This window comes from Melanerpes formicivorus, unplaced genomic scaffold, assembly GCF_026170545.1.
Source record: "Melanerpes formicivorus ecotype bairdi unplaced genomic scaffold, bMelFor1.0.p_v2 SCAF_48, whole genome shotgun sequence".
NCBI lineage: Eukaryota > Metazoa > Chordata > Aves > Piciformes > Picidae > Melanerpes > Melanerpes formicivorus.
Window position 1 is genome coordinate 5,229,608 of NW_027142400.1, and position 21,491 is coordinate 5,251,098.

The following is a 21,491-nucleotide window of genomic DNA, read 5'->3' on the forward strand; positions in this document are numbered from 1 at the left end:
ATCTGTGATGAAATTATGGCAAGGGACTAGTTAGGGTCTGCTTTGCAGCACTGAACAGAACAGGTCTGGGATTCACACAATTTTTCCAAAGCAAGAACAAGATTCCCAAGAATGACTCAAACACCTACTTTACTGTTGAGAAAGGAGAGAAAGCAATGCCAGCCTCTTCTATCCTCACTCACAGTAAGCCCCCCAAAAGTCTCAGCTAGACTGCCTAACAGAGGGGGTGGTAACTGCCTGGGCCAGTTCATTAGCTACTTGAGCTCTTCTTCAGGCCTATCCTTCCTCTGTTGCATCAAAATGACTACTTGACAGCCCATCAGGACTCAAGAACTAAAAGACAGAAGCACATGTATGACAGTTATCATAGAATCATGGAATTCTATGAAAAATTTATTTTGCTACATACTAATTCCATGGTCTGCTGGAGAGCAAACTGGACAACACCACATGGCCAAAAGAACTGAGTTTGCAAAGAATTTCAGGTTAGCATCAGATCTTATAAAAAAGCAGGAGAGGAAAAATAACAATCTGGAAATACTCATTGCTTAACAGAAAAAAACCCAAACTCTCATGGAAAAACCCATTTACTAACTCTTTACATTACACAGTTCTTCTAACTGATAATACTATTAGTAGCATACAGCTCAGCACATGTGTACCAAGCAGAAATTGAGATGTTTTGATATGGAGAAGACATGCAATCAGTTTCAGAGCACCACAGAAATAAAATCTGTGTAAGACAGATCAAGGTTATACTGTGTTGCTTTTATTCATCTTGTTTCACATATCTCAGTCTACATTACTCACCCTTGGTCATCACACAGAGGTTGCATAAAATAATAGTTGGATTTAGCAGGCCAACAGCACTACTAGTTGAACAAATCCAGGGTGTGGTATCCAATGGCTACGGGAGAACTGCTCTGCCCCTTTGTTTAGGACAGTGGGCGATGACCACCGCTGTAACCCCATTAATCCATGTATTATTTCAGTAATACAAAGTAGCAGAACCAGAGCGTACAGGAGCATCGAGCCAGCTCACTGAACAGCACCAGTCTTATTCCATAGGCACGTAAAAGTGTTATTTCTCCTGCCCAGAGCAGCAACACACATTGCGGTAATTTGTAGTTATATATAATCTCCCAACAAGGTGCATTCTCTCAGGTGTTTTAAGTATGTTCTGAGTATGAGAAATTGCTCCCTGCAACAGGTACTCAAACACTGGCAGTCTCCCAGAATGCATCTTGCAAAAATTAACTGTCCTGAGTGGTTATAGCATTGCTCCTACTATTTCTGAGGAGCTAACAGCAACCACCAAGTTATAGAACTCATTTCTAGAGAAAACATTGGTTGCTCCTCCACCACCAGCCTAAGCCTTTCTTCAAGAGCAGGAAATTTGAAACATGCAAATCACATTAATTTTGAGAACTGACTTGGAAGCCTGTAGATGTGGCAGTTCAGGCTATAGTTTATAGTTCATGATAATTTGGTTACAATTAGACTTGCTGATCTTAAAGGTCTCTTCTAACCTTAGTGATTCTATGTCTAAGAAACAGCTCTCAAGACAAAGACAAACTAATGCTCCAAGGAAAATAGTAACAAAATAACTGTGTGATAACTGGAATGGAGCAGGGAGGTCATTCTGCGCCTATACTCAGCACTGGTTAGGCCACACCTTGAGTACTATGTCCAGTTCTGGGCCCCTCAGTTTAGGAAAGATTTTGACTTGCTAGAACACATCCAGAGAAGGGCAACAAAGCTAGTGAGAAGTTTGGAGCATAAGCCTTATGAGAAGAGGCTGAGGGAGCTAGGGTTGCTTAGCCTGGAGGAGGCTCAGGGGAGACCTTATTGCACTCTATAACTACCTGAAGGGAGGTTGTAGCCAGGCAGGGGCTGGTCTCTTCTCCCAGGCAACCAGCACCAGAACAAGAGGCTGCACCAGGGGAGGTTTAGACTGGATGTTAGGAAGAAGTTCTACACAGAGAGAGTGATTGCCCATTGGAATGGGCTGCCCAGGGAGGTGGTGGAGTCACCATCATTAGGAGGAGACTTGAGGGGGTGCTTGGTGCCATGGTTGATTAGGTGGTGTTGGATGATGGGCTGGACACAAGCTTGAAGGTCTCTGCCCACCTGGTTTATTCTATTCTATAATTCTGTTTTGGAGGATTACAGCTACTAGGAGAAACACAACTTTTATATTCCATACTATCTCAGGGAGAAGTTCACCTTTTACTACAGAACATATTTTACACAAGTCATTCAAGCCCCTGTGAGAAACAGGCATAGACCTGCTGAAATTGGAACATGACAAGTAGGAGGTCTGAATAGCTGCATAACAGAGGAGAAAGGTATTACTTAAAAATCAAACTCAATTTGGCAGCACTGTCTCAAGCACCTGCATGCTCAACAGCCCTCACATCACCCAGGGAAGCAAAATAAAACTGCTTGGACAAGCCTCACCTCAGCCGCTGGGCACTCGTGACACAAAAGGTTCATCATATGCACGGTCAGTAAGTGTCAGTTAAACTCAGCCTTTCTGTTTTTCAAAGAGGCAGCACGAGGAGAGTCCCAGTGTAAGGACTGAAGGCGTCCGTGTCTCTAGACCGTATGTGGGATACCGCCTCCCACACACACTGCCAGTGGTGCAGCAGTGGGCAGATGACAACACTCCTGCCAAGCCAGCTGAGGAAGTGTCAGCACTCGGGTGCAGGCTTTGAGCTCTGCTTACAAGTAGTGGGCATTAAATCAGGACTTTCACTCCTTCATCAAGCTTCACCATACCAGAACTCCAAGCACTTCAAAAGCAAACACACTCTGAAGTATCTTACACACAATGAGGGAATCATTTTATTAGGTTATGGAAGACAGCAGCATTACAGTACAAAAAGTTACAAGAGTAGCAGAAAAAAAAGTGGGTTTTTTGGTTTAAATACTCAGGATTATACTGGGGAACATGAGAAGAATAGTACCCTTTTCTAAACTAAATCCTAACCAGGTTATCAAAATAAGTTTTGAGTATTTAGCACAAGTAAAAAAGTTACAACAAATATCATTATAAAATGCTTTAATAAATAGGTTCTTTTCTGAAAGGTTTTTTCTTTTTTTAAGAACATGTCAAAAAATGTCATAAAACAGAAGATCCTGCAAAGCAAGTCCTGGGTTCCTGTATAAAATAACTGGTTTCAAAACATTCAGGTTTACATTGTTCATGGGCCAGAGTTTATACTCTCAAACATCCGCTCCTCTCACTGGTAGGGTAGCTGGCTGTATGTAGTGTTATGCTTCTTCAGTAATTAAAATTAACATAGTTTGCCCAGTTAATAGCAATAATGAAGCCTTTTTAAAAAACAAAAAACCCAATAACCAAAAACAACCACCCCATAAACCTTCCATGAGAAAGAACCATTTCTAATGAGGTACTCCCACCTTCACAGCTCACCAGCCTTTTGTCTTTAAAGCAAAAGATGAATAAAGCACAAGAGAAACGAGACTGAGGAAAATATTGTTCCCTTCATTAGGCCTGTATTTAAACGCAAAAAATTAATACCACATGTAATTAACATATTCACAAAAGAAAAGAAAAAACAATGCCTCGCTATGTTGGTACTGTACAGCAGATGCACCCGTTAGTGTTCTTGAGATGGGCTGAAGATGGGGATAAACAAACATTTCTGGATCTATTTACATGTAAGTGGTTATGCTCCTATGTAAATACAAATGACCAACAGATTCCTAACATTGATTGTATTAACATCATATTCTGATCTGGACATAATACCCAAAAAAAACTTTTATAAACTGCCATAAAACCTCCTTTTCTGCAACATAAATTAAAAGGAATGACATGTAAAAAAAACAAACCCCCAAATATTTAAGTTATTAAATCAAATATACAGAGTGATTCATTTAATATGTACATATTTACAGAAAAGCACTTTCACTATTAGAAAATAAACTGTGTCAGTTGGGGAACCTAGAGTTCTCACAATTTACTATTTTGATATGGCAGTCTTTGACAGTTGCTATAGAAAAAGTTTAATCTCAAGGCACTTGTCACATGCTTCAATACTGCAATTCTAAAGTAATTAAACAGAAATTAAAAGGCCACTTTTAAACCACAGTTGAAAGATCTCTATAACTTTTTGTTCCTATTACAAAGTGTGTAAGGCAAATTTAGGAAAAAAAAAAACTCTGACAGAAGCTACTAACGTAACAAGTGCAGTGAGCTGCCATTAATAGAGATTCAAAGTCAAGAAAGCAGTTTAAAGTTCACATAATTTCCTCAACCAGGAGGTTTTAAAGCCACCATTAAATTAGAGCAAGTAATAAAAAGAAATACATTCTGTAAACAGTGTACAGTCTTTTGTACTAAACTTTACACATATTGAAAATACAACCTCTCCTCTGCCACACAGCGAGTGGATTATAAGTAAACTTTACAAAAATAGCAACTATCAAAGATTACTCATTTTTTTTTTATCTGACAGTCATTGAATAATTTATACAAGGCTAAAGAAACAAAATAAATTTTATTTATTATTTTTATTTATTTTCTTTTTTTACGCAAAATAAAGAAACTATGAACATTTGACTCCAGATAGTTTTAGTCCTTGATGCAAAGTGGAGATGCCAATTTTTCCCCTCCCCAGTAAGCGCAGGCGCAGTCAGCCTGCGTTCCACATACAGGTTAGTCTCTACTGCCTTCAAAGTTTGACGCATTCACATTTTTTACAGATCTGTTGTCCATTTTGCCTATTTGATGGGATTTCTTTACTGGACTGCTCTCTGATGTGTCAGATGCCTTTGTTGGCAAAGGCTTCGCAAGTTTGTGAGAGAGGAATTTGTCCATTTCCTCATCTCTTTCCTCCTCTTCATCCTCCTCTTCCTCATACTCTACATACTCCTCTACTGCATCACAAGTTCTTTTTTGAGGAGATATGAAGTTTTTGCATTCATAACGAATGTCTTTGTTACTGTAAGATCTGTCTATAGGATTTCTTATGGGATTCAAAGGTGCCCACTGGTTGTTGGCACCCTCTTCTCGGGGAGGACGACTTCTCTCTCTCTCTTTTCTTCTCTTCCGAGTCCACCACACGCAGATGATAATGCAAGTCAGCCATACAATGCTAAAAACCGCACAAAGGATTGGAACCAAATAATCTAGAGGGTAAATAAAAAAAAAAGTCTTGAGTTAACAGGACTAGATGTATAGCACTGGACACCTGCAAGAAAAATATCCATACATAACGACTGGCTAGCCCTAGCATGAATTTTAAGAGGAAGGAAATAGGATGTTATGGCCACACAATGATAACCTCTAGAGTGCACTAGTCCATCTAGAAATGTTCTTTGCTAGTGCAAATGAAGTTACAGCTTTTCTTGCTTGATGATGATGATAAACATTTATGATGTTCTCTTGCCTTCCAACAAAGTGGTTATACAGGCAGCATCTCACTCTCAAGGACCTAAGCTAAGGTGGCAAAACAAACCCTCAGTGATAACTCTTAACAAGAGAGTTCTATCCTTGCAGGAGGCAGGCTATAAAGACTACTCTGCCTCTAAGTTGCTCTAGAAGTACTGGCACTTGCCTCAGAAATGTCCTGTGTTTGCTGTAAGAGGAATCCTTTTACCATCAATCCCACAGACATTTATGTATCAGCTATCTCAAAAAAACATTCAGGTTAGAGCTGTACAAACAAATCAAACCTGCGCTCTTCAGGATGTTCCAGTTTTACTTCAGAGCAAGACACCAGAATATAGTCTTCACTGCTCAAGGATTAAACAAAAAAAAAAGTGTTGCGGCAACTGCCTTTTGCCACATTCCCAAATAAACCCCACTAGTCCTCTCAGCCACATAGACACTGATTGTTTCTTTAGGAAACCATTTCTGGAAATTTATGTACTTTTGGATTCTTTCCCCTGCCTCCTCAAGGGCTTTACTGCATGGATAGAATAACAACATTTTTCCGCTCTGCTAGATAAGCAAGAATTCACATGTGGTAAGAGACAAGACATGAGGTGCTTAACTTTTTGCATACAGTAGGATTGTGCAAAAGCCCTGCAGACAAATGCTGACAACCTACCAATCCTAACCTCTGATCCAAAACAATTCCCTCTGCACTGCGGACAGAATAACCTGCAAATGGCTACGTAAGAACTTCCAATTGCTTCAACACCATGGTCATTCACCCCGACATTAAAGCTTTCTCTGAACGTATTCTTATGCAGAGTACAGCACACACTCAAACACTTCCTTCTGGTAAAGGGGAGAATGAATAAATTGCCAATGTTCTTGCATTTTAGCAGTTTGAGAGAGTACTGTATTCCTGGAGTAACTGTTATTCTCTCCTCTCTTTAGTCTATACTAAACCATGAATGAGGGGGAGGAAATATCTCAAAGAAAAAAAGCACCTTTTATAGCAGTTTATCCCAGAACACTGGGATAAACTCAGTGGGATCACCTGTGTTAGTTCCACATGTGACTGTGTATCCAAATTTCCTTCATAAAAACGTTCCTACACAGAGAATTGTATTTTGAAATTGGAGTCTGCATATAGACTTTATCTCAGAGTAAATCAAGTGTCTAAATGATCATCTCATCAATACACTTGATCCTTTCACAGACATGGGATTCTCAACACAGATATGAGACTTTACAGTACATTTTGTGATAGGTTTCCCTGTAGCTCAGCCAGTTAAGGGACAGCATTGAAAGGAAACAAATCAAAGACCAGGAGAGTACAGGTTAGTGTACTTCATGACAACTTCATTCGAAGAACCTGGCCTGGGTCACCTATCAAAAATGAGGAGCCTGGAAACCACTCTAGCACCAGCTGCAAGAGAAGTTAGTCTATCCACAGAATCAACCAGGTTGGAAAAGACCTGAGAGATTATCAAGTCCAACCTATCACCCAACACCACCTGACTACTAAACCATGGCTCTAAGTACCACATCCAATCTTCTTTTGAACACCTCCAGGGACAGGAAGCAAAGTAATCCCCATCCCTTTTGTCAGAAGAAAGAGGTTGAGGTATGCCAGAATGTCAGCTTAGTTCTTTATCTACACAATTTCTGTTCATGACACAAACAAAGCTGGTATGCTCATTTGGGGGAGCTGAGGAAATACTTTATTTGCCAAGGCTTTAACAGCTTAAAGGCATTGCCTAGAAGGAAAATGCAAAGGAAGTGGAACCAGGCAATTTACTAATTGTCTGGTCTATGTGTGGAAGATCTTCCAGAAGATTATGTTGAGGAGGTCTAAGGAAAAAGTTGGGAGAGTCTCCTACTATTTTAAGACTTCTACTCTGAGGCTTAGTTGAACTGCAGCCTACCAGGGGTCTTCCATAAGACAGCCTCCTGCCCTCCCTCAGGCAGGAACACATACACGCAAAATGTTAAACTATTTTGGCATAGCTCTTGGAGAGTCAATATTCAGAGATAAAGGTCACTCCAATCACAGCATACCCTCTTTAAGAGGAGTGAGCACTACATTTTCAGCCAGCTGTGTACTAGGTGACAATCACATTGAAACAGACCAAAGTTTCACATTATCATGGCAAAGTATTGGAAGATACTAGACATCTTTAACACTTCTGAAGGTAAGTAACACTTAAGTACTTCAGAATATATATGGCATCACACTATGTCTGACCCCTCCCCATAGTTTTATTAATCTCTCAACCTCAGTTTCTATAGTGCAGCAACATCAAGGGCTGATTTTGGGCTAAGATTAGTGTAGAGAATCACAGAATTTCAGGGCTTTAAAGATCACCTGGGCAGCCTGTTCCAGTGCTCTGTCACCTTCACAGTGAAAACAATTTTCCTCATATTTATGTGAAACTTCCTATGCCTCAACTTCCACCCATTGCCCCTTGTCCTGTCATTGGGCACCAACAAGAAGAGCCTGGCTCCATCCTCTTGGGACACACCCTTTACATATTTATAAACTTTGATGAGGTCACCTCAGTCTCCTCTTCTCTAAGCTAAAGAGCCCTCAGCTCCCTCAGTCTCTCTTCATACAGAAGATGTTCCACTCCCTCAAACATCCTCTGGCTCTGCTCTGGACTCTTTCAAGCATCTCAGTTTTTCTTGAGCTGAGGGGCCCAGAACTGGACACAATATTCCAGATGCAGCCTCACCAGTGCAGAGTAGAGCGGGAGGAGAACCTCTCTCAACCTACTGGTCACACCCCTTCTAATCCACCCCAGAACGGCATTGCCTTTCCTGGTCACAAAAGCACATTGCTATCTCACAGTCATCCTTCCATCCACCAGGACCCCCAGGCCCCTTTCACTTTCACTGATCTCCAGCAGGTCCATCCCCAACCTATACTGGTGCATGGATTTGTTCCTTCCCAGGTGCAAGACTCTACACTTGCTCTTGTTGAACTTCAAATTCCTCCCTGCCCAGATCTCCAGCCTGTCCAAGCCTTGCTGAATGACAACACAACCTTCTGATGTGTCAGCCACTCCACCCAGCTTGGTGTGGTCAAACTTGCAGACACTGCACTCTGTGCCCTCATCCAGGTCATCGATGAATATACTGAACAGTACTGGTCCTGGTAGTGACCCCTAAGGGACTCCACTAGACACAGGCCTCCAACTAGCCTCCATCCCATTGGCTACGACACTGACTCCTTCCTTTCAACCAGTTCACAATTCACCTCACTACCTGATTGAGACCACACCACCTCAGTTTAATTGCAAGGATGCTGTAGGAGATGTTGTCAAATGCCTTACTAAAATCAAGATAGAGAATCAGAAAGGATTGGAGTAGCACATGAGAAGAGGAGGTCTTATGTGAAAGGTATGTTTAGAGTGGAAGATGGTATTGGAAGTCAAAAACAAAATGGTGGCAAGGGCAGGCAGAGATATGATGAAAGGGATGAGGTTAAGTTTAAACTAGCCCATAAGCACAGAATCCTGGTTTTAAAACTGCTTTCTCTTCCATTCAGAATCAATTAAAGCAGCAACCCAATCTATTATTTTCTTCAACATGTAAAGGTAGTAAAGACTGACAGCAGGGGAAAAGAAAATGCTTACACAGTGAGGATGGGAACCTTACCTGATGATGAGTTCCCAACAACGATGGTCTCTACTTTGACTTCTGTTACTGACAACATGACTGTGCTGTTCTGCCGCTTGGTGATTGCATTTACTATCGTGTTAGCAGCATTCTGTATGAGACTGTTATCTTGTTCAGCTCGATGTGGGACAAATGACTGAAAAGTTACAGGAGGAAAATGAAGTTATTGCAATCACTTACCCACAGAAATATAATTTTTAAATGCAGCTGCATCTTAATTGAGTTCACTAGGTTGAATTTATCTGACAATAGTTAAAAACAACCCTACAAGTTTACTGGAGCATTATCACGGCTGGCTCTATCCAAACTGCAGATGCAGTGTCAGACTTGGTGGGTAACATGCCTACTTGCTAATCTAGCATACCCCAAATAAAAGCCAGCTGACTTCCATGTTACTTACACTGCTGTGCTAAACTTAGTCATAGTTTGGAGCACTTCAAGACATGTGGATTATCTAGATAGAAGCTTGGTCTAAGAACAGTCTGCTCTATTTATACCATACACTTTGCTTCCTGCACCATGGCTCAGCATGTTCTTTGCAGTGCTGCTAGAGATAGGCAGTTCAGCTTCTGCTTCAATAAACACTTTACTACGAAAATTAACTCTTACTTGGAAACAAAGCTGGTTAGGCTGTAAACACCTCTTAAGCAAGCCTTTAGCTCTGTAGGGCAACAGTTCCTTTCACCTGCTCAACCTTCACCTTCTCCCACCACCCACCTAGGTATTTATTGAACATCCTGAAGCAGATGTACTCTACATACACAGCACAAACATCTTCACAAGACCAAATCCAGACACCTGCAACTTTCTCCTTACTGAGAAGGCCTGTAGCCCAAGATTTCTGACAGAACAGGCAAGAACCTGTTTGGTAATTTGAGCTGAATCAGTCTTCAATTTAATCAGGAAATTGTGGTAGTCTTATGTCATTAATGAAACCTGAAATTTCACCTATCTAGCTTCACAAGAAGTTGCAAATCACAACTGTCATCTGCTTTGCAGTCAGACTAAGCCATAGATTGCAGTACTTGCATTGAAGTGAAACAAACTTGAACATCTTCATCTCAAAACAGTAAGAAAACATTTTCCTATATATATTAATATAAATCTCATACTTACAATAGCAACTTCCACTGCGTTCTCTGTGGAGTAAGATAGATCACACAGTATTATCAGAGTTCTTTCCCTAGAAACAGTCCTAGTAGCTGGTAAATACCGGATCTCTGAACAGATATTTTCAGTTGTAGTGCCCTGTTAGAAGCAAGGGAGATGGCCTGACTTTAGTTCAAGTAAAAAATAGTACATAAAAATAAACATCTTCAGATTTTTTTGTAGTTACTGAGACCTAATAAGGCAGAAAAGAAGGTAGAAAGAACGAGTAGAAAAGAACATGGTTTCTGGAATGAAGGGGGTGAAACTGAGCTTGCATGACTGTTCTAGTACAGTCTGAGCCCATCTTGAAAGGTAAGAAAGCAGTTTTGTGAGATTTAAAAAAAACCCCAAAACATTCAGAGTAAATCCTAATTTTGCCTCTTTGTTCAGCCAAAGCACAATTAAAATTAATAGAGGAGTCTAATAAACTTTGCAAGTCCATGACAGCAAGAGATCGTATTAGAAACATGAATCTTCTGTGCTTTGACATGGAATATATCCCTACATATATTGCCATACTTCATTAATAATTTTGTTCTCACCTGGGGGACTTTGTCTCCGTTAAAAATTAAAGTAATTCTAGCACAGTCATTGTCCAAGTATCCAGAATTAGGCAGACACTTGATATTGGCAGGTAGAGGTTCAGAGGCACTGCATTCTCCCCAGTCTGCACATGGTGGCTGGAAACATTTCATATATTTCTCCTGGCACTCTTGACCCATGGGACACTGGTTATTTGAATTATCCCAGTGTTTGTGTAACAAACAAGGCTTTTTCCCACACCACACCTAGAAATTAAAAAGAACAAAGTACTGATGCATAAAAGCAATTAACTGCAACAAATAAAAATAGCAATTCACACAATATATTAATGAAAAAAATGTCTATTTCATTACTGGTCTCATTTTCCAACAAAACATTTTGTATGGACCCAAAAGTAGGAACTGAAAAGATTATTTGAGACTCCACTGACCGGGCAGATCTCCTTAGAGGCTTACAGGTTTGTGCTACAATTGAGTTACAGAAGTTCAAACATCATAAAAACCTAGGTAACTAGTTTAAAATAAATCTAGGAAGAGAAACATCTCTTCAAGGATTAATTTTTCTTCAATATTTATACTGAGCTTCTTCCTACAGAATGCAGAAGATGCAAGAGCTGATGCAGGTCACTGCATAAGCACTGCCACCTCAACCACTCTCCCCTGCAAGTAAACAGCATGTTGATACTCCCAAATTACTGAGGTACAGCAAGCTCACCAACAGCTCCATTTCACGATGCAAACTTTACTATTCTATTTAATGATAGACAGCCATTATTTAGGAGCTTATGGATTTCTAAAAGGATACTTGTTATCGAGACAGCATGAGATAACCAAATACCACACAGATAAAAGTTAGATTTATTGCATTGCTATTTTGGAGATTCTAGTTACCTTTAGGGACTTTTATCTTGTGATGACATCTCAAAGTTGAAATCACAACATGATAAAGGGTCTAAAATGATACTTCTAAAATGCTAAGTGCATGGTTTAATTATTTCTTTACCTACAGGACCTAGTTAAACCAAATCAGTTTAAGGCTGGATAGATTAATAGGACTCAGAGGTTTTTAAACTGGTACTTCCATTGAAACATGGGAGCTTGCCATGAGACAATGTTTCATCAAGTGCTCTTAGTGGAGCCACCCACCCAGACCTACAATCTGTGACACTGACCTTGTATCTCTCTACCTGCACAGGTACCACAAATGCACTGAGAAATACTATCTCAGGATGGCTCAGAGCACACATACCAATATAACATATTCAATATGCATTTAAGCTAGTCTTACTTTTCTGAAGTCACAACCACCAGGCTGTAGTCCATAATGAACATACAAAGGTTGCAGTTCATCCTTCACTAAGTCTATGAACTGACAATGCAAAAAGGCAATTACTACCCACTTGAAGAGGTTTCTTCCTACACGTCCTTTACCTTGTAACTAAAGTTTCACAACATTGGAGGCTCTAGAACTGTGTTTGCAAAGTTTTAGCAGAGTGATTTATCCTTTCAAGGATCATCGTTTCATTCCAGTTCATATTTCCTTTTCTGCAGAAAGTGCATCTTCTGCTTCTAGAGAGCTTGTTCTAGCAAGTAGGGACCAGGACAGTACCTTATTGATAATAAAAACAATCCTACAATGAATGTTACAGGAAGTCATTACTTTTCACTACTTTTTTTTTTGTTTTTTTAATTTGAACAAAGGCCTTTAGGAGGGATACCTACAGAAGAGTCTAGATGGAAAACTGGTAAATTTCAGACAAAAATTATTTAAGAGAATAGGTCAAAATGCCTACCTTGGTGCAGTCAATACGGCCATCCAAACAGTGGCAGTTGTTGCACTCCTGATCCCACCGGCTGCCATGGGGAAAGGTGATTCCTTTAAGCCAGCACGGCTTCCCAATTCCAATCACTAAGTAGAAAACAACCATAAAGGCGCACTCAGACACTTCACCTCTCAGTCATTGAAGCTATACAAATGTAAACACATTTTAAAAAGAGAAAACTACTAATAATAGTTTGTTTCCTACACATCAGGCTACTGTACATAAACTCTATACCAGCTACCTTATACCCTACTAGGTTTTAGGTAAAGGCTGATAGCAAATATAGGAATACCTTCTTGGCACCTAGGACCGATTCTTCCAGGGGGACAAGTACATCGATATCCATTTATTTCATCTATACAAGTGGCACCATACCCGCAAGGGGAAGACTGGCATTCATCAATATCTAGAGAGAAAATAGGTAAAAATTAATTACAAGAACATAGAACATTGTAATCAAACATTTACTGAGATGCAATCTGACAATGGTACCTGTTTTCTTAGTCATAATCATATAGGTTGGAAAAGACCATCAAGTCCAATCACAAACCTAACATTGCCAAGTCCACCACTAAACCATGTCACTAAGCACCACATCTATACCACATCTTAACAAATGGAGTACAGCTTGACCTCAGAATTAATAGCTCTACCATTTCAGCAGTAACCTGCAACAGATTTCTCATTATTGTAGCCCAATGGAAGGTCTGTTGATTTGGAATTTAGCTAATCTAACGGGTCAAAGGGTATTCTTTCTGATTTATGCCTCTTTACCCATACAGGCACTTACTAATTCTGCAGTCAGGACCAGCAAACCCAGGTGCACATTCACATCGAAACCAATTCACACCATCAACGCAGATGCCTCCATTGTAACTGTAAAAATAATAAACCTATCGTTACACTGAGGGTTCTCTCATTAGTCTAAAGATGAGCAAAACCAGAAGGTTGTGTGTGCCATTTTTGAATGCAGATTTCTGTTGTCCCTATTCATATTCTCCTTCACTATTTTACAACGCAGAATTAAAAAGTTCATGTTAATTCATGATAGAAGTCTCCTTAAGAAGTCATCTACATTGGTTCACTGTCCTCTAATTAAAGCCCTAATTAAACCTTAGGCTGCTGTTTCAGTGGATGATCTGTTGTCATCAATGGAGAAAGCATAATGTTAGATAAACAATTTTGCTTAGTAAGTCACCTGCTAAAACAGCAACATCCTACCTCGGTGCCTGTATGCGTGGGGAAGTGCATCAACAACTCACTGAGAGAAACAGCACTGCAGAGTGAACATGAAGGAAGACTGAGCTTCTGCAAGGGTTGGTTTGTTTGTTAGGGCTTTTTGTTGCTGGTTTTTGTTTTTTTTCATTTTAGTTTGTTGTTTGGCTTTTTTAATACCGGAGGTACAAATTATTGCATCAGAATGGACAGAGAAAGATGATTTGCTTTATCCACATACTGGTGTTTTTCCCCCTCCAACCAGAAATATTAATCTCCATATTTAAAGTGCTCCCATTTTATATTAAAAAAAAAATAATTTTGCTCTTAAAACACATTCATACATATTATTTGACCTAACAGAACACTTTAATATTATCTACTTTTTCTAATTGTAAACTAACAGCTTTTAATTTCTCATTTTTATTCTAGAACTCAATTGTAGATGCTTGAAAGTTACCAAGTCTTATTCATTTTGCATCACAGTCATTTACTAGTCAGTTCTGGCATGAATACACTAAAATGCTTTTATCTGTTCAGATAGGATTCACTCAGGATTGCTTTCTGATCTTTGTTGCTGTCAAGGAACAGGTTAAGCATGGCAAAAAATTGTTTTAGGATTTTTACAGAAGGCTGGCTTCAATTGTTTTAGGGTAAAATTACTTTTTAATCTGGAATGAAAATTCCTATTACTGTGCTCTCTAATTTGTAAAACAGGTACAGAACTGGAGCTCATACACTTACCATGGATGAGGGTTGCAGTCATTGGTATCTATAAAAAAGGACAACAGACTAGTGTAACTAGTAGCATATTTTCTAATGTTTATATGTTCTAAAATTTCTTTCTTTTCTAATATCTAATGCTCAATAGACTATTTAATAAAGAAAAACACAGAACTGAAAGTCTTCTTCTAGACTTGCGAATGAAGTTCAGTCAGACTAAACAGACCAATGAACAACACTTTGAATTTTATGGACAGACTGACAAATGCGGTATTTTACAACTTCAGTGTATTTTGGTATCCATATGCAATGTCACATAAACAAACCAGGATATTGGTAGTGGATAATTTAACCAGGGTCTAAAAGCTGTCTAAAGGATCACTGCTACTTTGGCACTTCACGTTTATATGAGCAGCTAGTCAGACTTCTTGTAACTTTTCCTTTATACATGGCTCTGAATTACCTGTCAGTATTAGTACTAGCAATGTCAGCTTTGAAAGAGAAAACTAGGGCATATATCAGTACAATAGTAATTTCACAGCAGATTTAGAGTAGTAACAGAGCTCAAATGTAGGTGTCTTTTTCCTTCCTTTGTGTTACATCTTGGAAAAAAAGAAGAATCATTGTTGCAGGCTTTACGTCAGCTAACCAATTCACTACACTGGTAGGTCAAAGTAGTTAACTGCCATTCTCAGAGAAAATGATGGAATATACTACAGTGTCTGCCTTACCCCATTCTTTTAATTATTAAAATTAGTATTTTGGTGAGAATTTTTTTGCTCTGCTCATGTTCTCCAAATTGCTATTTCTACAGAAGACTGAAAGTCTTATTTTGGCAGAGATTAGGTGCAAAAAGAAGCATGACAAATTCTTCATTCATTACTCTAGCATCATCATCTTTACCTACCTCCCACTCTGAATGATTCAGATGTTTTGGCATATGAACTCTATAAACTTGCTTTGTTTCAGTTAACAGCTCTGTGCCAGACACTCCTAATATTATCCCGGGGGAATGCAGGGGAAGAAAGGAGAAAAGCCTTACTCTGAGTGCATGTACGCCCTTCCCATCCTTCTTTGCAGATGCAAGAAAAGGAATCTCCACTGCCAACACATGTTCCTCCATTCATGCAAGGGTTTGGAATACAGCTGCTGTTTTTAGCTTCAAAAACAGAAGAGGCCTCTAGTCAGCATAGAAGACATAGCTAGATTCTGGATACATCAATTAACACAATCCTGATTAACGTGAGTGAATTGTGCAAGACTTGCAAGAGTGTCACACATCACATGAGAATCTCTTACCTACCTTCACCATCTCAATTTAATTGTTTGATTGAACCATGAAGTTTTATTTAAAATAAGTATCTATTTTTCCCCATCTCTGTAAGCACCTTTCAAATACTGCGTCATTCCCTACTTTGGCAGTGAGTTACCCAGCTTACAAGGTGTGCTTCATAATAAAATAGTTGAATTTGAAGTTCAGATTGAGTCAGTGCTGCAATAGTACCTAAAAACTAGAAGAGCTACACTAAATTACCTTCATCCAACTTCTTGTTCCTCATTAAAGTTTCACATTCATAAACATAAACCATGGAGACTATGTTCAATCTCCTAAACAACCAAGAGTTGTTCCCTACAGCAGACAGGAACTCTGCAAATTCCCTAGGAAGAACCATTTAATTTTATTCTTCCTGAATATGTCTGCTTATATGCCTCTCTAACTTACTCACAGGGCCTTGAAAGACTAACAGAGAACTCAAGGCACAAGTCCACGTGTTTCAAATCTGCTTAGGAGAAGCTACATAGAAGACTAAGTAAGCTGAGAATAGCTTCCTAAAAATCAGTATCACATCTGGTAAGTAGAAGAAATGGCTCTAAACTTCAGTTACCCAGCCAAGTGGAACAGCTGTGAACTAGCCAGCTAAAAAAAAAAATCCACCATGTCTGTTTATTAAACAGTTAGGTACTATTTAAACACTTCTCTGCTTTTTCTGGCTTCATCTGTACAAGATTTGAAAAGCTTACCAGTGTTGCAAGTGCTTCCTATCCATTCTGGAGGACACGAACAGCGGAATGTATCTCCATCATCATAGCATGTTCCACCATTGCTACAAGTATTTGCATCACACTGGTACTCACCTATACATCACAATAAACCAGTTTTAATTTCCATTGGTCTTACTCAATTCTAAGGCTAGCCACTTTTTAAATTACAAAGTTACTTTTTTTGAAGAGTACTAAAAATGCATAGTTCCACTTGCTGTATCATGGTAAACAAGCTGAAAAGTGGAATCCAAGGGCATCTCTTACAGCACTATTTCACTCCATGACAGAATACTGTTTTTAAATGCTCTATTTTGCTCCTGGGAAAATGAAGTAGCAATGAAAATGCACTTATGATTTCACTGCAATTGTTTTAACATTAGATTTCAGGAACTCTAGTCTCATGAGAAGAAAGAAAACAAGTCTTTGGGTAAAACAAAGATCAAAGCAAAGAACACTTACGTGAATGGCAAGTTTTGCCTTTCCAGTCATTCTTACAGTCACAATAGAAGTCATTTACCAAATCAATGCATCGGCCACCATTGTGACATGGATTAGGAGAGCAGTCATTGAAATCTAGAGAAAGATTTGTTCAGATTAGAATATCTAGCCTACCTAAGATCATGAGAAAGTATAAAACACTTTATAAATAAAATTGTGTGCTATTTAGGAAGATGCATTCCCAGTTGTTTTGGGGTTATCTTTATATAAAGAAGGGGTGTGGGGGGGATCTGATTTAATACAGAATACCATGAATTAAGGAAGGTCTTCTAATAGCTTAGAAGTATCACTCAGTATATCTTCTAAGCAGTGCACCAAGCTAGTTTCATTTTTCCAGCAAACAGCTGCATTCTGAACCTCAGAAAAAAAAACTTTCTAGTAGGCATTAGAATGGTCTGTAAAGGAGCACCCCAACCCAGGACATCCACATGAGATGCTTAATGCTCCCTCCTCTGCTTTATGTCTCAAAATACAGAGAGTTAAAAACATTAGATGGCTTAACCATATACCTACACTAATGCATGTATATACACAGCTATACATATGTACACATTTGAATTTCAGAGAAATTTCTTTTCACTTGAGACAAATATTTTAATAGGTAGAACATAATTACTCCAGACTGAACTTCATCTAGACCACACAGAAAGCTTTGTTCACCATGATAGCTGCCAAAAGCTTCTCTGTCTTTATTTCACATTTCAGTTGGTGCACATCCTGTAATAAGTCTCAGTGAGTCCACGTATTCACATGACCATAGATTCATAGAACGGTTTAGGTTAGAAAAGACTTTGAAGATCATCTAGCGCCAAGTCCCCTGCCATGGGCAGGGACAACCTCCCCTAGAACAGGCAGCTCAAGGCCTCATCTAACCTGGCCATAGACACCTCGAGGGAAGGGGCATCCACACCATTGCTGGAAAAGTGGTTCCAGTATCTCACCACCCTCACTGTAAAGAATTTCTTCCTATTATGCAGTCTAAATCTACCATCCTCAAGCTTAAAACCCTTCCCTCCCATCTTATCAGTTTAAGTCCTTGTAAAAAGTTTCTGGCTTTCTTATAGGCCCCCTTCAGATACTGAAGGTGGAAGGATGTCTTCATTAGAAGGATCTTCAGAGTATAAAATAACCAAATGCACTTTCCTCTGAGGTAACTAAACCAAGAACAGTTCTGTTACAGTACTTTGTCAACTAAGGACTAATGTGTCTCAAGTCGAGGCAGCTCCCATGGAACCCAGAATACAAAACACTGACTCATGGTATTCACTGAGTATAAGAATTCAGGCTTCAACAGTTCTTTTCTTTCTAAAGGAATAGATATAAAACTTATAAATTACTTTAGTAAGGTAGAAGCACATTATAGCTTGCACTAGCTCAAAGCTAAAAAGCTTTCCAAGTTTGCAAACTACTATGTTTGAACAGATTACATAAGTTTGTCCCTTACCCACACCAACGAGTACATTTTGCTTTTATTACTATAAGCATATAATGAGGAGACCTCCTAACAGGATATATGCATTTTAGCCTCTCCTCAGAACACAAAGAGGTTTTCTCCTCCTAACATATATTCTGTGCTATATCAAAAATCAGATTATGGTCCCATTAAAGAGGAAGTGAAACTTTTAGAGCTGCTACCGAAAAATCTTATTGAAAACACGTTTGTAAACAACACTGAGTAAACTAATTATAGAAGAGAAACTTCCATGTACCAATCGTCATTAACTGATACAGCAAAACAGTAATATTTGATCCTGCAACACTTCGTAGCACTCACTTGTGTCACACAGTTCTCCTTCCCAACCACTTGAGCAGAAACATCTAAAGGAATCAACTTCATCGATGCATGTCCCACCATTCTTGCAAGGTTTCCCAAGACAATCATTAATATCTATGACAAAAAGTCAACAATTATCTTTCAAGGCTGTCTTCACCTGTCTAGAGAAATGGTCTACACTTGTGTCTTCAGGAAAAGCAACATGAGGTTGTTACAGGAACAGCTTAACTGTTTTCAAGCCAGTCTAGGTTTCTGGATGTATTCTCTCACATAGCAAGTCAAACCAGAACATTAAGTTTACCCTGCAAAAATGCTCAGGTGTTCAATAAATGCCTGCAACAGCAACACATCCCGCAAGGTGTCTGTACCTTCTTTATCATTCCCATGTTGGAGAAATCCATGTCTTCTTGTTAGATTGTACATAAACCCAGTGGATGCAGACATATTCATATTAAAGGCGGACTAAACTCAGTTTTCTTTCACAGAGCAAGAATGAATGACAAAGAACTTGCCAGAAGAAACCACATTTCAAACAGTACATCTCAACCAATGCTTTTTGTAACTTTAGTAAAATCTTCATGTTTTATGTCATAAATTTCATAACAAAAACTTACGTTTCAGAGCAACAAAATTATTTAGAAGAAACTTACTTTCATGACAGTATGTTCCGGTAAAACCTCTTTCACAGGCACAAGTAAAATTCCCTCCTGGCTGACTAATACACCGTCCATGAGGTCCACAAACATTAGATGAAATGAAACGGATTCCTTCTTGGGTTGTATTAGTGAAGACTTCTATTGTACAGCTGTCTATTACTAAGAACGAGAAGTGTATCATTAAACTGAGTTTGCATCACCAATCACTTCTTACTTTTTGAAAAAGCAGTGCAAAAATTAAAACCAGCCACTATCTTAAAAATCATGTTGAATGTAAATTACCCTCTATCTCCTTATAAATCAGGACTGTTACAATCACTTCTCTCACTACCTCATTAGTTCACAAAGTCCAAGTTTGTACAATAAAAAGGTTTCTGCATTGTGCCATTCCAGAAATACTACTGTTCTAATGTACCACAAATACATTAAGACAAGTTTCTGGGCAAGAGCAGGTACCTTTACAAGAATTGTTTTTGCAGTGGTCCTTGAGATGAGAGCAATTCTTTCCATCGTAGTCATCAGGACAGGCACAGTAATAATCTCCTCCTAGATCATAGCATTTTGCCCCATTCTGGCAAGGGTTAGGCTCACAGAAATCAATATCCATCTGTAAGAAAGACCATCATTAGCAGCAGCTGCTTCATCTCCCACAAGTAAGCAGGATTGTCTGTGCTGCCAAAGACAGATGAAGCTAATGCACAAGCAACCTCAAGTTTTAAGGTTTGCAAAACAGAGAAACTTTAGGTTAGTCAATCCTAATGCAAAGCATTTCTGATGCAGGAGGCTGAATAAGCAGGAGGCTGAATAAGCACAGCTACAATAACTTAGCAGAGATCAAGCCATTAGGAGATATCACACTGTGACTATTTTGGATCATGACAAGTAATTTCTCTGTCCTTCACACCCACATACTAAGTGCTGTAATGAAAGTTAAATACTAGTGCACTTGTCAGCATTGTCTGCAAGACACTTAACATAGAACCTTAGAAAAGCCTGTTCTCTCCAGCAGCTTCTCTTCCCACTTCAATTAACACATGGAATTTATTATAGAACCACATAGCCTGGAAGGGACCTCTAGAGGTCAGCTACTCCCCACCTCCTGCTCAAAGTAGGTCTAGTTACACCAAGCTGCTCAGGATCTTGTTTGCACAAATACTATCACCATGCCAATTTGCACAGAGAATACTTGGTACATTTTGAACATTTCTTACCATCTGTTTCAAAAAGCAAAATCTAAACCTAGCTTTCATAATATAGCCCTTAACACAAATGAATTGCTGCAGCAAAGCAGTTCTGCTTCTACAAGTTCAACATGACACATCACCAATTGGTGATGCCCTAAATTCACCTCAAAAGGAATACTAAATATTGTTACTTTCCTCCAAATTGTTATTCTTAAGGATTGTTTTTCCTTTCCTCAAGGGGAATTTTTCCCTCTTCACATCTCACAGAGCTTTCACAACCTTAGATGTAAAATTATGTTGACAGCGGATTTGGTCACTATTTTTAGCGGTTCTGTAGCTAGATAGAAGAAAATTTCAAACCTAACCAAACCAGAAGGAACACAAATGGTGTTAAGTATTTAATTCAAAGCAGCATATACAATTCCAGCTACAACACAGGGATTTTCAGCAAGCTACTTCATGCTCTCATATGAAACATTCAAAGAAAACTATAAAAAATAGCTAAGGTTTGAGAAAGATTCTTAGATCTCCTCCATCAGATGTCTCCATTTGTTTCCTTCCATTAGTAAATTTCCCCTTCCCACTGCAAGTTCAGTAGCTGGTATTTTAGTATCTGGAATCAGTGGTAGATATTTCCTGCAACAGACAAGGCAAGCAGACAACTCCCCCCTACTATTCAAACAGATTTGCTAAAACTAATTACACAGTCTGGTGTGAACCAGCCAAGAGTGAAATACTCAAGCTATGATCCTTACGCAGAAATGGTACATGAGCTGTTAGGTACTGCACCAGTTTTACT

At 39.1% G+C, this 21,491-nt stretch overlaps 1 protein-coding gene across 5 annotated transcripts in view; it reads right to left on the reverse strand.

Annotated features, from left to right (window-relative positions):
* Positions 1-2,820: 2,820 nt before the first annotated feature.
* Positions 2,821-21,491, reverse strand: part of JAG2 (jagged canonical Notch ligand 2) — a 67,952-nt gene continuing 49,281 nt past the window's right edge. For 4 of the 5 annotated variants that reach the window (XM_068160289.1, XM_068160290.1, XM_068160293.1 and 1 more), the window contains 14 exons: positions 19,965-20,115; positions 19,503-19,667; positions 18,853-18,966; positions 17,040-17,153; positions 16,560-16,673; positions 15,580-15,696; positions 14,559-14,586; positions 13,390-13,475; positions 12,892-13,005; positions 12,570-12,685; positions 10,777-11,022; positions 10,202-10,333; positions 9,065-9,221; positions 2,821-5,160 (listed from right to left, as the gene is read on the reverse strand). In XM_068160289.1, coding sequence (XP_068016390.1) covers positions 4,688-5,160; positions 9,065-9,221; positions 10,202-10,333; positions 10,777-11,022; positions 12,570-12,685; positions 12,892-13,005; positions 13,390-13,475; positions 14,559-14,586; positions 15,580-15,696; positions 16,560-16,673; positions 17,040-17,153; positions 18,853-18,966; positions 19,503-19,667; positions 19,965-20,115 — 2,127 coding nt within the window. In that variant the 3' untranslated portion in view covers positions 2,821-4,687. The remainder of the gene's footprint in view (positions 5,161-9,064; positions 9,222-10,201; positions 10,334-10,776; positions 11,023-12,569; positions 12,686-12,891; positions 13,006-13,389; positions 13,476-14,558; positions 14,587-15,579; positions 15,697-16,559; positions 16,674-17,039; positions 17,154-18,852; positions 18,967-19,502; positions 19,668-19,964; positions 20,116-21,491) is intronic. The other variant, XM_068160292.1, reaches the window with a different exon arrangement.